At 55.3% G+C, this 16,497-nt stretch overlaps 1 protein-coding gene across 1 annotated transcript in view; it reads right to left on the bottom strand.

Moving 5' to 3' along the window:
• The window catches only part of LOC121274273 (forkhead box protein P2-like), a 91,232-nt gene extending 76,679 nt beyond the window's left edge, over window positions 1–14,553 (bottom strand). Inside the window, exons 1-5 of the mRNA XM_041181498.1 lie at window positions 14,452–14,553; window positions 10,803–10,920; window positions 9,802–9,970; window positions 8,102–8,194; window positions 7,424–7,511 (exon numbers count right to left, since the gene is read on the bottom strand). Of these exons, the coding sequence (XP_041037432.1) occupies window positions 7,424–7,511; window positions 8,102–8,194; window positions 9,802–9,970; window positions 10,803–10,920; window positions 14,452–14,553 (570 nt within the window). The remainder of the gene's footprint in view (window positions 1–7,423; window positions 7,512–8,101; window positions 8,195–9,801; window positions 9,971–10,802; window positions 10,921–14,451) is intronic.
• Window positions 14,554–16,497: the final 1,944 nt, after the last annotated feature.

Genomic DNA, 16,497 nt, shown 5'->3' on the forward strand with positions numbered 1-16,497 from the left:
CTGTCACCCTCCACTCCCTGTCCATCTCCCTCTCACCCTCCACTCCCTGTCCATCTCCCTCCCTCCCCCTCCACTCCCTGTCCATCTCACTGTCCCCCTCCACTCCCTGTCCATCTCCCTCCCTCCCCCTCCACTCTCTGTCCATCTCCCTCCATCCCCCTCCACTCCCTGTCCATCTCACTGTCACCCTCCACTCCCTGTCCATCTCCCTCCCTCCCCCTCCACTCCCTGTCCATCTCCCTCCCTCCCCCTCCACTCCCTGTCCATCTCACTGTCCCCCTCCACTCCCTGTCCATCTCCCTCCCTCCCCCTCCACTCTCTGTCCATCTCCCTCCCTCCCCCTCCACTCCCTGTCCATCTCACTGTCCCCCTCCACTCCCTGTCCATCTCCCTCCCTCCCCCTCCACTCTCTGTCCATCTCCCTCCCTCCCCCTCCACTCCCTGTCCATCTCACTGTCACCCTCCACTCCCTGTCCATCTCACTGTCCCCCTCCACTCCCTGTCCATCTCCCTCCCTCCCCCTCCACTCTCTGTCCATCTCCCTCCCTCCCCCTCCACTCCCTGTCCATCTCACTGTCACCCTCCACTCCCTGTCCATCTCCCTCCCTCCCCCTCCACTCCCTGTCCATCTCTCTGTCCCCCTCCACTCTCTGTCCATCTCCCTCCCTCCCCCTCCACTCCCTGTCCATCTCTCTGTCCCCCTCCACTCCCTGTCCATCTCCCTCTCACCCTCCACTCCCTGTCCATCTCCCTCTCACCCTCCACTCCCTGTCCATCTCCCTCTCACCCTCCACTCCCTGTCCATCTCCCTCCCTCCCCTCCACTCCCTGTCCATCTCACTGTCCCCCTCCACTCCCTGTCCATCTCCCTCCCTCCCCCTCCACTCCCTGTCCATCTCCCTCCCTCCCCCTCCACTCCCTGTCCAGCTCCCTCCCTCCCCCTCCACTCCCTGTCCATCTCACTGTCACCCTCCACTCTCTGTCCATCTCCCTCTCACTCTCCACTCCCTGTCCATCTCCCTCTCACCCTCCACTCCCTGTCCATCTCCCTCCCTCCCCCTCCACTCCCTGTCCATCTCCCTCCCTCCCCTCCACTCCCTGTCCATCTCCCTCCCTCCCCTCCACTCCCTGTCCATCTCCCTCCCTCCCCTTCCAATCCCTGTCCATCTCCCTCCCTCCCCCTCCACTCTCTGTCCATTTCCCTCTCCCCCTCCACTCCCTATCCATCTCCCTCCCTCCCCCTCCACTCCCTGTCCATCTCCCTCCCTCCCCCTCCACTCCCTGTCCATCTCCCTCCCTCCCCCTCCACTCCCTGTCCATCTCACTGTCACCCTCCACTCTCTGTCCATTTCCCTCTCCCCCTCCACTCCCTGTCCATCTCCCTCCTTCCCCCTCCACTCCCTGTCCATCTCCCTCCCTCCCCCTCCACTCCCTGTCCATCTCACTGTCACCCTCCACTCCCTGTCCATCTCCCTCCCTCCCCCTCCACTCCCTGTCCATCTCCCTCCCTCCCCTCCACTCCCTGTCCATCACCCTCCCTCCCCCTCCACTCCCTGTCCATCTCCCTCCCTCCCCTCCACTCCCTGTCCATCTCCCTCCCTCCCCCTCCACTCCCTGTCCAGCTCCCTTCCTCACCCTCCACTCCCTGTCCATCTCCCTCCCTCCCCCTCCACTCCCTGTCCAGCTCCCTCCCTCCCCCTCCACTCCCTGTCCAGCTCCCTTCCTCACCCTCCACTCCCTGTCCATCTCCCTCCCTCCCCCTCCACTCCCTGTCCATCTCCCTCCCTCCCCTCCACTCCCTGTCCATCTCCCTCCCTCCCCCTCCACTCCCTGTCCAGCTCCCTTCCTCACCCTCCACTCCCTGTCCATCTCCCTCCCTCCCCCTCCACTCCCTGTCCAGCTCCCTTCCTCCCCCTCCACTCTCTGTCCATCTCCCTCCCTCCCCTCCACTCCCTGTCCAGTTCCCTTCCTCACCCTCCACTCCCTCTATATCTCCCTCCCTCCCCCTCCACTCCCTGTCCATCTCACTGTCACCCTCCACTCCCTGTCCATCTCTCTCCCTCACACTCCACTCCCTGTCCATCTCCCTCCCTCCCCCTCCACTCCCTGTCCATCTCCCTTCCTCACCCTCCACTCCCTGTCCATCTCCCTCCCTCCCCCTCCACTCCCTGTCCATCTCCCTTCCTCCCCCTCCACTCCCTGTCCATCTCCCTCCCTCCCCCTCCACTCCCTGTCCATCTCCCTCCCTCCCCCTCCACTCCCTGTCCAGCTCCCTTCCTCCCCCTCCACTCCCTGTCCATCTCACTGTCACCCTCCACTCTCTGTCCATTTCCCTCTCCCCCTCCACTCCCTGTCCATCTCTCTCCCTCCCCTCCACTCCTTGTCCATTTCTTTCCCTCCCCCTCCACCCCCTCTCCATCTCCCTCCCTCCCCCTCCACCCCCTGTCCATCTCCCTCCCTCCCCCTCCACTCCCTGTCCATCTCCCTATCACCCTCCACTACCTGTCCATCACCCTCTCCCCCTCCATTCCCTGTCCATCTCCCTATCACCCTCCACTACCTGTCCATCACCCTCTCCCCCTCCATTCCCTGTCCATCTCCTGCTCCCCTTCACTCCTATACATCTTGCTGCCCCCTCCACGCCCTCTCCATCTCCCTAAAACTCTCCACTCCCTGTCCATTCGCCTCACCCCCTCCACTCCCTGTTAATCCCCCTATCCCCCCCACTCCCTATCCATCTCCCTCCCTCCACCTCCACTCCCTGCCCATCTCACTGTCACCCTCCCTGTCTATCTCCCTCTCCCCCTCCACTCACTGTCCCTCTCCCTCTCACCCTCCACTCCCTGTCTATCTCCCTCTCCCCCTCCACTCTCTGTCCACCTCCCTCTCACCCTCCACTCCCTGTCCATCCCCTCCCTCCCCCTCCACTCTCTGTCCATCTCCCTCTCACCCTCCACTCCCTGTCCATCTCACTGTCACCCTCCACTCTCTGTCCATTTCCCTCTCACCCTCCACTCCCTGTCCATCTCCCTCTCACCTCCACTCTCTGTCCATCTCCCTCCCTCCCCTCCACTCTCTGTCCATTTCCCTCTCACCCTCCACTCCCTGTCCATCTCCCTCCCTCCCCCTCCACTCCCTGTCCATCTCCCTATCACCCACCACTCCCCCTCCACTCCCTGTCCATCTCCCTATCACCCTCCTCTACCTGTCCATCACCCTCTCCCCCTCCATTCCCTGTCCATCTCCTGCTCCCCTTCACTCCTATACATCTTGCTGCCCCCTCCACGCCCTCTCCATCTCCCTAAAACTCTCCACTCCCTGTCCATTCGCCTCACCCCCTCCACTCCCTGTTAATCCCCCTATCCCCCCCACTCCCTATCCATCTCCCTCCCTCCACCTCCACTCCCTGTCCATCTCCCTATCACCCTCCACTACCTGTCCATCACCCTCTCCCCCTCCATTCCCTGTCCATCTCCTGCTCCCCTTCACTCCTATACATCTTGCTGCCCCCTCCACGCCCTCTCCATCTCCCTAAAACTCTCCACTCCCTGTCCATTCGCCTCACCCCCTCCACTCCCTGTTAATCCCCCTATCCCCCCCACTCCCTATCCATCTCCCTCCCTCCACCTCCACTCCCTGCCCATCTCCCTCTCACCCTCCCTGTCTATCTCCCTCTCCCCCTCCACTCACTGTCCATCTCCCTCTCACTCTCCACTCCCTGTCCATCTCCCTCTCACCCTCCACTCCCTGTCCATCCCCTCCCTCCCCCTCCACTCCCTGTCCATCTAACTCCCTCACTCTCCACTCCCTATCCATCAGTCTCTTCCCCTCCACTCCCTATCCATCTCCCTCCCTCCCCCTCCACTCCCTATCCATCTCCTCTCCCCCTCCACTCCCTGTCCATCTCCCTCCCTCCCCCTCCACTCCCTATCCATCTCCTCCCCCTCCACTCCCTGTCCATCTCCCTCCCTCACCCTCCGCTCCCTGACCATCTCCCTCTCCCACTCCACCCCCGGTCCATCTCCTTCTCCCCCTCCACTCCCTGCCCATTTCCGTCCCTCAACCTCCATTACCGCTCCATCCGCTGCCCTCACTAACCACTCCCTGTCCATCTCCCTCGCCCCTTCCACTCCCTGTCCATCTCACTCTCCCCCTCCACTCCCTGTCCATCTCACTCTCCCCCTCCACTCCCTGTCCATCTCCCTCGCCCCTTCCACTCCCTGTCCATCTCCCTCGCCCCTTCCACTCCCTGTCCATCTCCCTCGCCCCTTCCACTCTCTGTCCATCTCCCTCGCCCCTTCCACTCCCTGTCCATCTCACTCTCCCCCTCCACTCCCTGTCCATCTCCCTCTTACCCTCCACTCCCTCTCTATCTCCATCACTCACCCTCCAATCCCTGTCAATCTCCTCTCTCCCTCCAATTCCTGTCCATCTCCCTCCTTCCCCCTCCACTCCCTGTCCATCTACCTCCCTCACCCTCTACTCGCTGTCCATCTCCCTCCCTCACCCTAAACTCCCTGTCTATCTCCCTTCCTCCCCCTCAACGTCCTGTTGATCTCCCTGTCCCCCTCCAATCCCTGCCCATCTCCCTCTTCCTCTCCACTCCCTGCCCATCTCCCTCCCTCAACCTGCACTCCCTGCCCATCTCCATCCCTCAACCTCCACTGCCTGCCCATCTCCCTCCCTCAACCTCCACACCCTGCCCATCTCCCTCCCTCAACCTCCACTCCCTGCCCATCTCCCTCCCTCAACCTCCACTCCCTGTCCATCTCCCTCTCCCCCTCCACTCTCTGTACATCTCCCTCCCTCCACCTCCACTCGCTATCCATCTCCATGTCCCCCTCCAATCCCTGTCCATCTCCCTCCCCCACTCTCCCGTCCCTGTCCATCTCCCTCCCTCCCTCCCCCCCTCCACTCCCTGTCCATTTCCCTCTCCCCCTCCTGTCCCTGTCCATCTCCCTCCATCCCCTCCACTCCCTGTCCATTTCCCTCCCTCCACTTCCACCCTGTCCATGTCCATCCCTCCCCCTCCACTCTCTGTCCATCTCCCTATCACCCACCACTCCCTCTCCACTCCCTGTCCATCTCCCTATCACCCTCCACTCCCTGTCCATTTCCCTCTCCCCCTCCCATCCCTGTCCATCTCCCTCCGTCCCCTCCACTCCCTGTCCATTTCCCTCCCTCCACCTCCACTCCCTGTCCATTTCCCTCCCTCCACCTCCACTCCCTGTCCATGTCCCTCCCTCCCCCTCCACTCTCTGTCCATTTCCCTATCACCCACCACTCCCCCTCCACTCCCTGTCCATCTCCCTATCACCCTCCACTCCCTGTCCATCTCCCTCTCACCCTCCACTTCCTGTCCATCTCCCTATAACTCTCCACTCCCTGTCCATTTCCCTCACCCCCTCCACTCCCTGTTAATCCCCCTATCCCCCTCCACTCCCTATCCATCTCCCTCCCTCCACCTCCACTCCCTGTCCATCTTCCTCCCTCCCCCTCCACTCTCAGTCCATCTCCCTCTCACCCTCCCTATCTCCCTCTCCGCCTCCATCTACCTCCCTCACTCTCCACTCCCTATCCATCACACTCTTCCCCTCCACTCCCTATCCATCTCCCTCCCTCACCCCCTCCACTCCCTATCCACCTCCCTCTCCGCCTCCACTCACTGTCCATCTCCCTCTCATCCTGCCTGTCCACCTCCCTTTCACCCTCCACTCCCTGCCCATCCCCTCCCTGCCCCTCCACTCTCTGTCCATCTACCTCCCTCACTCTCCACTCCCTATCCATCACACTCTTCCCCTCCACTCCCTATCCATCTCCCTCCCTCTCCCCCCGACTCCTTGTCCATCTATTTCTCCCCCTCCACTCTCTGTCCATCTCCCTCCCGCTCAACTCCCTATCCATCTCCCTATCCCCCTCCACTCCCTATCCATCTCCCTATCCCCCTCCACTCCCTGTCCATCTCCCACTCCCGCTCCACTCCCTGTCCATCTCCCTCAACCTCCACTCCCTGTCCATCTCCCTCCCCCTCCACTCCCTGTCCATCTCCCTCAACCTCCACTTGCTGTCCATCTCCCTCTCCCCCTCCACTCCCTGTCCATCTCCCTCTCACCCTCCACTCCCTGTCCATCTCACTCTCACCCTCCACTCCCTGTCCATCTCCCTCAACCTCCACTTGCTGTCCATCTCCCTCTCCCCCTCCACTCCCTGTCCATCTCCCTCTCACCCTCCACTCCCTGTCCATCTCCCTCTCACCCTCCACTCCCTGTCCATCTCCCTCCCTCCCCCTCCACTCCCTGTCCATCTCCCTCTCACCCTCCACTCCCTGTCCATCTCCCTCTCACCCTCCACTCCCTGTCCATCTCCCTCAACCTCCACTTGCTGTCCATCTCCCTCTCCCCCTTCACTGCCTATCCATCTCCCTCTCCCCCTCCACTCCCTGTCCATCTCCCTATCCCGCTCCACTCCCTGTCCATCTCCCTCAACCTCCACTCCCTGTCCATCTCCCTCTCACCCTCCACTCCCTGTCCATCTCCCTCAACCTCCACTCCCTGTCCATCTCCCTCAACCTCCACTCCCTGTCCATCTCCCTCAACCTCCACTCCCTGTCCATCTCCCTCTCCCCTCCACTCTGTCCATCTCCCTCTCCCCCTCCACTCCCTATCCATCTCCCTCTCCCTCTCTACCCCCTGTCCATCTCCCTCCCCCTCCACTCCCTGTCCATCTCCCTCCCCCTCCACTCCCTGTCCATCTCCCTCTCACCCTCCACTCCCTGTCCATTTCCCTCTCCCCCTCCACTCCTTGTCCATCTCCCTCCCTCCCGCTCAACTCCCTATCCATCTCCCTCTCCCCCTCCACTCCCTATCCATCTCCCTCTCCTCCTCCACTCCCTATCCATCTCCCTCTCCCCCTCCACTCCCTATCAATCTTCCTCTCCCCCTCCACTCCCTGTCCATCTCCCTCTCCCCCTCCACTCCCTATCCATCTCCCTCTCCCCCTCCACTCCCTATCCATCTCCCTCTCCCCCTCCACTCCCAATCCATCTCCCTTTCCCCCTCCACTCCTTATACATCTCCCTCTCCCCCTCCACTCCCTGTCCATCTCCCTCCCACCCCCTCCACTCCCTATCCATCTCCCACTCCCCCTCCACTCCGTATCCATCTCCCTCTCCCCCTCCACTCCCTATCAATCTCCCTCTCCCCCTCCACTCCCTGTCCATGTCCCTCTCTCCCTCCACTCTGTCCATCACTCTCCCTCCCCTCCACTCCCTGTCCATCTCCCTCTCCCCTCCACTCCCTGTCCATGTCCCTCTCCCCCTCCACTCTGATAGCACCGGTACGTCTGTCTCCTGCTTTGAGGGGAAGCTTAGCCCAGGCTGCGCAAACCTGTCTCTAGCTGGAGGCTGACGATTGGGTTGTACAAACCTTTGACTCCAGCTGATTCACCTTCTCCATTTGAATTAGACACTGAGCTGTGCTTGTATCGTTCAGGCAGTGAACATCATCAAGATGCCTATCACCAAACAAAAGGTAAAGGGTGAAAATTCTGTGGAATGGTTAATGGAATAAAGCAGTAGCTGGTTAGTGAAGGAGAGATCCAGCAACAGGGAACCCAACCTCGTTAAAGCAACAGGCGGTGGCATTATAGCAGATATTCACACACACACCCAGCACTGTGTGACTGACACCCTCACACACACACCCAGCACTTTGTGACTGACACCCTCACACAAACACCCAGCACTCTGTGACTGACACCCTCACACACACACCCAGCACTCTGTGACTGACACCCTCGCAGACACACCCAGCACTGTGTGACTGACACCCTCACACACACACCCAGCACTGTGTGACTGACACCCTCACAGACACACCCAGCACTCTGTGACTGACACCCTCACACACACACTCAACACTGTGTGACTGACACCCTCAAACACACACCCAGCACTGTGTGACTGACACCCTCAAACACACACCCAGCACCGCCTGACTCACATGTTCTCACACACACACACAAATACATATACACAGGCACACACACATACACACACACAAACACACCCAGCACTGACATATGAAAATTACAATTAAACTTACTTGAGAAAGGCCTCGTATTCCTTAAAGACTTGCTCACACCCTGGCCATTTACAGAAACCATGGACAAACAGTGGGTTGGAGAGAGCTGGATCACTGCAGATATAGCACACACAGGAGATCATTGATAGTAAGTATAACAGAACACATCATCATACACTCTCAGCCTGTGACACATAAACATATGGCAGCTCACCACCACCATCCCAAGGGGCAACTAGGGGTGGGCAATAAATGCTGGGCCCAGCCAGAGACACCTACGTCCCATTAACGAATTTTAAAAATACACACTCTCTGCCTTAACACAGTCCTACACACAAACTCCACCTGTATAGCAGAAATACACACACTCTCTATCTGTAACATATAAATAAATACACTCTCCACCTGTAACATAGAAACAGGCACACTCTCTGCCTGTAAAACAGAAATGCATACACTCTCCATCTGTAGCACAGAAACAGATGCACACTCCCCGCCTGTAACACAGAAACAGACACACTCTCCATTCGTCCAGGCAAGTGGAGAGTATTCCATCACACTCCTGACTTGTGCCTTGTAGATGGTGGACAGGCTTTGGGGAGTCAGGGAGATGAGTTACTCTCTGCAGGATTCCCAGCCTCTGACCTGCTCTTGTAGCCACAGTATTTATATGGCTGGGTCCAGTTCAGTTTCTGGTCAATGGTAACCCCCAGGATGTTGATAGTGGGGGATTCAGTGATGGTAATAACATTGAACATCAAGGGGCGATGGTTAGATTCCCTCTTGTTGGAAATGGTCATTGCCTGACACTTGTGTGGGGTGAATGTTACTCGCCACTTGTCAGCCCCGAGTCTGGATATTGTCCAGGTCTTGCTGCATTTGGACATGGACTGCTTCAGTATCTGAGGAGTTGTGAATGGTGCTGAACATTGTGCAATCATCAGCGAACATCCCCACTTCTGACCTTATGATGGAAGGAAGCATTGATGAAGCAGCTGAAGATGGTTGGGTCGAGGACACTACCCTGAGGAACTCCTGCAGTGATGTCCTGGAGCTGAGATGACTGACCTCCAACAACCAAAACCATCTTCCTTTGTGCTGGGTATGACTCCAACCAGCGGAGAGTTTTCCCCCTGATTCCCATTGACTCCAGTTTTGCTGGGGCTCCTTGATGCCACACTCGGTCAAATGCTGCCTTGATGTCAAGGGCAGTCACTCTCACCTCACCTCAGGAGTTCAGCTCTTTTGTCCATGTTTGAACCAAAGCTGTAATGAGGTCAGGAGCTGAGTGACCCTGGCGGAACCCAAACTGGGCCTCAGTGAGCAGGTTATTGCTAAGCAAGTGCCGCTTGATAGCACTGTTGATGACCCCTTCCATTACTTCACTGATGAAGGAGAGTATACTGATGGGGTGATAATTGGCCAGGTTGGATTTGTCCTGGTTTTTGTGTACCACAGAAACACGCACACACTTCACCTGTAACGCAGAGCACACATGCTCTCTGCCTGTAATTTAGCCCAACACACACCACGCCTGTAGCACAGAAACACAGACCTTTGCCTGTGGCACAGAACACCCAACCCTCCTCTTGTAACACAGCTCCCCACACCTGTGACATGGTTTCCCACACCCTCGCCCTGTACAGAATCCAGATTGGTTTGGGCTGCAGAATATGTCATGAACAGCTCCATTTTAATCAGGCACACTGTATAAAACTCACCGCTGTCTGGCTGAGGGTGGGACAAAGGCTTGCCTGTTTGCAGAGTTGTAACAAACAATAACTGGAGTTGCTCTAGTGGATGAGGAGCCGAGTCCCGAGGCACTGCTTTCTCCCGCATAAACAGGCTCTCTGCCTTGGCTGGACCAAGCCGCGTAGACCTGGTTACCTCCTGAAATCAGAAATCTCCAGTCACCAACCGAATAACCTTATAGAGGCAGCAGAAGAGAGAGACAGGCAAAGATAGAGAGAGACAGAGCGGGAGAGAGAGAGAGAGAGATAGAGAGAGAGAGAGGGAGAAAGACAGAGATAGCGAGAGACAGAGAGAGAAAGAGAGAGAAAGAGAAAGACAGAGAGAGACAGAGATAGAGATAGAGACAGAGAGAGAGAGAGAGAGAGAGAGAGAGAATGAGATAGAAAGAGATAGATAGAGAGAGAGGGAGAGAGAGAGAGATAGAGAGAGAGACAGAGAGAGAGACAGAGAGAACGAGATAGAGAGAGAGATAGAGAGAGAGGGGAGAGAGAGGGAGAGAAAGAATGAGATAGAGAGACAGAGAGAGAGAGAATGAGATAGACAGAGAGAGATAGAGAGAGACAGAGACAGAGAGAGAGATGGAGATAGAGAGAGAGACAGAGACAGACAGAGACAGAGACAGAGAGACAGTGGGAGATAGAGGGAGAGAGACAGAGACAGAGAGAGACAGAGAGAGATCGAGAGAGAGAGAGACAGAGAGACAGAGAGAGAGACAGAGAGAGAATGATATATAAAGAGACAGAGAGAGACAGAGAGAGATAGAGGGAGCGAGAGAGAGAGAGAGAGAGAGAGAGAGAGGAGGAGGAGAGGAAAGAAAGGAAAGAGGATAATGTAAATTGTGGAGGCACATCCCTGGCAGGTCAGCAGGTCAGCTCTCTTCAGTGACCCAGGGGTCTAAGGCCTGTTGCCAGCATCACTCTGTTGAGCTGAGACAGAGAAGGGCAGAGACTGAGCGAGAGGTCAGTCTTACCTTGGGGGATCTCATGGTGAGTCAGTGTGAAGTTTGTTGGTTTGATGGTGAGCAGCCCTTGGTGCTGCAGCTGAAAGAGTTGACGGTAATGTAGAGGAGAGCTCGTGGAGGCTGGTATCTGTCCAGAAAGAGGCAGGTTAAAAAAACAACTGCTGTCACTACCGGTTCATTCCACCCCCCTCCACCCCTCTCCTCCAAACCTCCACTCCCTCGCAGTCAGTAGGGGGCAGGTGTGCTCACTGTTCACTGCAAGTCACACCCACGTTCTGCACCACAGAATCACACCATTGTTCCGTGTAGAAGGAGGCCATTCAGCCCATCATCTCTGCACCTGCTCTCTGAACATTTTAACTTGGTGCCAATCTCCTGCCTTTTCCCTGTACCCCTGCACATTGTCTCTATTTAAATACTTATCTCATGTCCTTAAATAACCATCCAATGCCCTCTTGAAAGCCTCGAATGAACCTGCCTCCCCCACACTTCCAGGCTGAACGTTCCAGACCCCAACCACTCGCTGTGTGAAAAAGTTTATTTCTCATCTTGCATATGCTTCTTTTGCAAAACTCTTTAAATCTGTGCCCTCTGGTTCTCTATCTGTTTACTGGTGGGAACAGCTTCTCCCGATCTACTCTGTCCAGCCCCCTCACAGTTTTGAACATCTCTATCAAATCTCCTCTCAGCCTTCTCCTCTCCAAGGAGAACAGTCCCAACCTCTCCAATCTATCCTCATAGATGAAGTTTCTCATCCCTGGAACCATTCTTGTAAACCTCTGCTGCTCTCTCTCCAATGTGTTCACATCCTTCCTATAATGTGGTGCCCAGAGCTGTGCACAATACTCCAGCTGAGGTCTATCCGAGTGTCTTATATAAATTCACCATAACCTCCCTGCTCTTAGCCCCTATTAGGTTATGAAGCCTAAAATACCGAGTGCTTTAGAAACAGCTCTCTCTCCTGGTCCTACCATCTTTCAGTACTTAGGTACATTTATACCCGGTCTCTCTCCTCCTGCATACCCTTTAGAATAGTATCCTTTATTTAATATTGTCTGTCCATGTTCTTTGTACCAAAATGCATCACCTCACACTTCTCTGCACTGAACTCCATCAGCCACCTATCTGCCCACTCCACTAACTTGGTTATGTCCTTTTGAAGTTCCACACTGTCCTCCTCACAGTTCATAATTCTCCCAGCATCGGCGGAGAAGAAAAGAGTTGATGTTTCGAGTCCTCATGACCCTTCGACAGAACTTGAGTGAGTCCAAGAAAGAGTTGAAATATAAGCTAGCTTAAATTTCAACTCTTTCTTGGACTCACTCAAGTTCTGTCAAAGGGTCATGAGGACTCGAAACATCAACTCTTTTCTTCTCCGCCGATGCTGCCAGACCTACTGAGTTTTTCCAGGTAATTCTGTTTTTGTTTTGGATTTCCAGCATCCGCAGTTTTTTTGTTTTTATCTCCCAAGTTTCGTATCATCTGCAAACTTTGAAACTGTCCCCTGCTCACCAAGATCTAGATCATTAATATATATCAGGAAAAGCAAGGGTCCCAATACTGACCCCTGGGGAACTCCACTCCAAACCTTCCTCTAGCCCAATAAATACCCATTGACCATTACTCTCTGCTCCCTATTTTCCAGCCAATTCTGTATCCACGTTGCTGCTGGCCCTTTTTCACCTCCCTCCTGTATTCAGCTTGGGTCTCAGCTGCATTTGCCCGACACATGTCGTCAGGACATTTTTTATTCTTTAAGTTAATTTCTATCTCCTTTGTCATCCAGGCAGCTCTGGATTGGTTTGTCTTCCCCTTCCTTTTTGAGGGAACATACCTTGACTGTGCCCGAACCATCTCATCCTTGAAGTTAGCCCATTGTTCAGCTCCTGTTTTCCCACCAACCTTTGGTTCCGGTCTATCCAGCCCAGCTCCATTCTTGCCCCATCGAAGTCCGCTCTGTACCAGTTGATTATTCATACTCTGGATTGACCACTGTCATCCTAAACCTTGACCACAATGAGCTCAGTCCCCTAAATGTTCCCCCACTGTCACTTGATCTACTTGGCCCACCTCATTCCCAAGAAGCAGGTCTAGCAGTGCCTCTTTATTTCTTGTTGGACTGGACACACAGGGCTGTGGGAATTCTCCTGAACACACTCTAGGAACATTTGTCCTTCACTATCCCTTGTGCTCCCACTATCTCACTCTGTATAAGGGTAATTAAAGTCCCCCAGTGTAATTACTCGATGATGTTTACACCTCTCTGTCATTTCCTTGCAGATTTGTTCCTCTCTATCCTTCCCACTGTCTGGTGGTCTGCATATTACACCGAGCGATATAACTGCACCCTTTTTATTCCTCAACTCGAGCCAAATCGATTCTGCCCTTGAATCCTCTGGCACATCCTCTTTCTTCAATACTGCAAAACTCCCCTTAACCAAAAACGCCAGCCCTCCTCCTCTTTCCCTTGTCTATCTTTTCTGAACAACTTGTCACCAGGAATATTTAACACCCAGATCTGCCCTTCCTTGAGCCCAGTCTCCGTTATCACCACAACAAACAGAATCTGGGACTTGGTCAATAGGAGATCATATCGAAGGGCTCATCTGGGATTTGGGCTCTGGGAATCTCTCGTATATTCACGGATTGAAATACCCAACGTCCAAATCATACACCCCAGACCAAAGACCCCCCCCCAAGTTGGATTGGTCACTGGGACTGCTGCTCAGAGAGCGTTTTGGGATGTCAGTGGAGCCAGAGTTAGGACGGGCTGGTAAGCACCAAGTGTCCATATCACACAGCCCAAAAACCCCTCCGGCCAATAACTTCAGGCAAGGTAGGGGAGGGTATAGGAGGGATTGGGAGGAGAGGGTAGGGGGAAAAGGGGTGGGGAGGCTGTAGAGAGGAGGGGGGAGTGGGAAGGGGAGGGGTGAGAGTGCAGAATGGATGGTGTGTAGGGGTGAGGGAGGGGAGTGAATTGAGGGTATGGAGGGGGAGATGGAGATGGGGGAGTGAACGGAGGGTATGAGGGGAGATGGAGGGAGGGGGAGTGAATGGAGGGTATGGAGGGGAGGTGCAGGGAAGGGGTAGTGAATGAAGGGTACGGAGGGGAGATGGAGACGGGGGAGTGAATGGAGGGTATGGAAGGGATATGGAGGGAGGGGGAGTGAATGGAGGGTAGGAGGGGAGATGGAGATGGGGGAGTGAATGGAGGGTATGGAGGGGAGATGGAGGGAGGGGGAGTGAATGGAGGGTATGGAGGGGAGGTGCAGGGAAGGGGTAGTGAATGAAGGGTACGGAGGGGAGATGGAGACGGGGGAGTGAACGGAGGGTATGGAGGTGAGGTGGAGGGAGGGGGAGTGAATGGAGGGTATGGAGGGGAGATGGAGGGAGGAGGAGAGAATGGAGGGTATGGAGGTTGGGAAGAGTGGGGGAAGGTTAGGGGAGAGTTGAGTCCATTGGGGTAATTAGGGAAGGGTGGAAATGCAGGGAAGTTAAATTGATTGGAGCAGTTTCTCTGAAGGACTAGAGCGGCACCTCTGGTGGGAGAGCGGAACTACACTGTGACACGTTGACATAGACAGGTTCCATTGTAAACTGGGCAGAGCAATAAAAACCTGCCACTGAACTGACTGTTACAAAGGAAGAGAGAACTAACCTGCTGCTGTGTCTGTGGAAGTCCAGTTATAGACCTCTCCTTTATCAAATTGTCCAGCACATGACTGTCTCCAGATTTACTGCGTTTTCTGACTCCTGCCATTGTCCCTTTTCAAAACCTGAAACAAGAAGGAGAGTCAGAAAGATCCCGATTTCAGAGCATTGAGTTAATCAGAAAAGATGACATTGTCCTCGAACAGGGAAACTTTTAAATGTATTTCACTTCAAATTTACACACCGGACACCGTGTCTCTCACACTGGACAGTGCCTCTCACACTGGACACTGTCACTCTCACACTGGACAGTGCCTCTCACACTGGACACTGTCACTCTCACACTGGACAGTGCCTCTCACACTGGACACTGTCACTCTCACACTGGACAGTGCCTCTCACACTGGACACTGTCACTCTCACACTGGACAGTGCCTCTCACACTGGACACTGTCACTCTCACACTGGACAGTGCCTCTCACACTGGACACTGTCACTCTCACACTGGACAGTGCCTCTCACACTGGACACTGTCACTCTCACACTGGACAGTGCCTCTCACACTGGATACTATCACTCTCACACTGGACAGCGCCTCTCACACTGGACAGTGCCTCTCTCACACCAGACACCATGTCTCTCTCACACTGGACACTGTCACTCTCACACTGGACAGTGCCTCTCACACTGGACACTGTCACTCTCACACTGGACAGTGCCTCTCACACTGGACACTGTCTCCCTCATATTGGACAGTGCCTCTCTAACACTGGACAGTGCCTCTCACACTGGACAGTGCCTCTCTCACACTGGACACTGTGTCTCCCTCACACTGGATGCCGCCTCTCCCTGCACTGGACACTGCCTTTCTCACACTGGGCACTGCCTCCCTCACACTGGGCACTACCTCTCCCTGCACTGGACACTGCCTCTCTCACACTGGGCACTGCTTCCCTCACACTGGGCACTGCCTCTCCCTGCACTGGGCACTGCCTCTCTCACACTGGGCACTGCCTCCCTCACACTGGACACTGCCTCTCCCCACACTAGACACTGTGTCTCCCTCACACTGGGCACTGCTTCTCCCTGCACTGGACACTGCCTCTCTCACACTGGACACTGCCTCTCTCACACTGGGCACTGCCTCCCCCCCACACTGGGCACTGAGTCCCTTTACCCTGGGATCTGCCCTCTCTGTACAGCTCTAACCCTAACCCTATCTGGCTGCCTGGGCTGTGATTAACAGATGGAATTAAACTCGCTGTCCAGTGTCCAGTGGGCTGGCTGGAATCTCGTGTTCCAGAGACCCCCATCAGAAACCACAGGCTCCGTTCACCTGGACCACTCACAGTCCCCAGCCCACCCCAGTTAGCCAAATCAGAGAGCTGTTAGCAGCTTTTGTAACCAGTGGTTAGAAGCCAGATGTCAGATTAGGATCTGACAGGTGGCTGCAGGAAGAAGGGAAAAACATCTGCATTTAAATTCCAGGAGAACAATCCAGACCCAGAGTAAACAAGATGAGCTCCATTTACCGGTGACAGTTACCTGTTGTGTAGCTGCAGGTTAATAGTTAACCAGAGACTGCTTACCCAGAGGCTGGTACTACCATTACAAGGGAAAGAGTGAGAAACCCAGGCCTGTGCTGCAGAGTTTCCAACATCAGGTGAAACCCCTTCATTCTGAATCTGTTCCCCAGATCAGAAAGAGAAATGTCAAGCCAGCTGAGTCAGGAAGTGAAAACAACAATTTCAGATAAAGAAGCAGCCAATGAGATTGAGTTCGAGGCTGTAAAGTGGGCCACAGTGTAAGGAGTCTACTTGGAGGGCAATAGCAGTGACCAGAGTCCCTCGGGGCGCTGCAGGTACAGGCTCCTTAGCTGTAAGAGTGCCTCCTCCTGGTAATTCTCCGCCCCAGTAATTGTTTGTTCTCCACTTGTTCATTCAGGCGGTGTGAACATCGCTGGCTCAGACAGCATTGATTGTCTGTCCCAATTGCCCCTTGAGAAGGCGATGGTGGGTTGCTGCTGTCCATGGGGGTCAATGTGTTCCCACAG

The sequence above is a fragment of the Carcharodon carcharias genome (assembly GCF_017639515.1).
Source record: "Carcharodon carcharias isolate sCarCar2 chromosome 35 unlocalized genomic scaffold, sCarCar2.pri SUPER_35_unloc_7, whole genome shotgun sequence".
NCBI classification, from domain to species: domain Eukaryota; kingdom Metazoa; phylum Chordata; class Chondrichthyes; order Lamniformes; family Lamnidae; genus Carcharodon; species Carcharodon carcharias.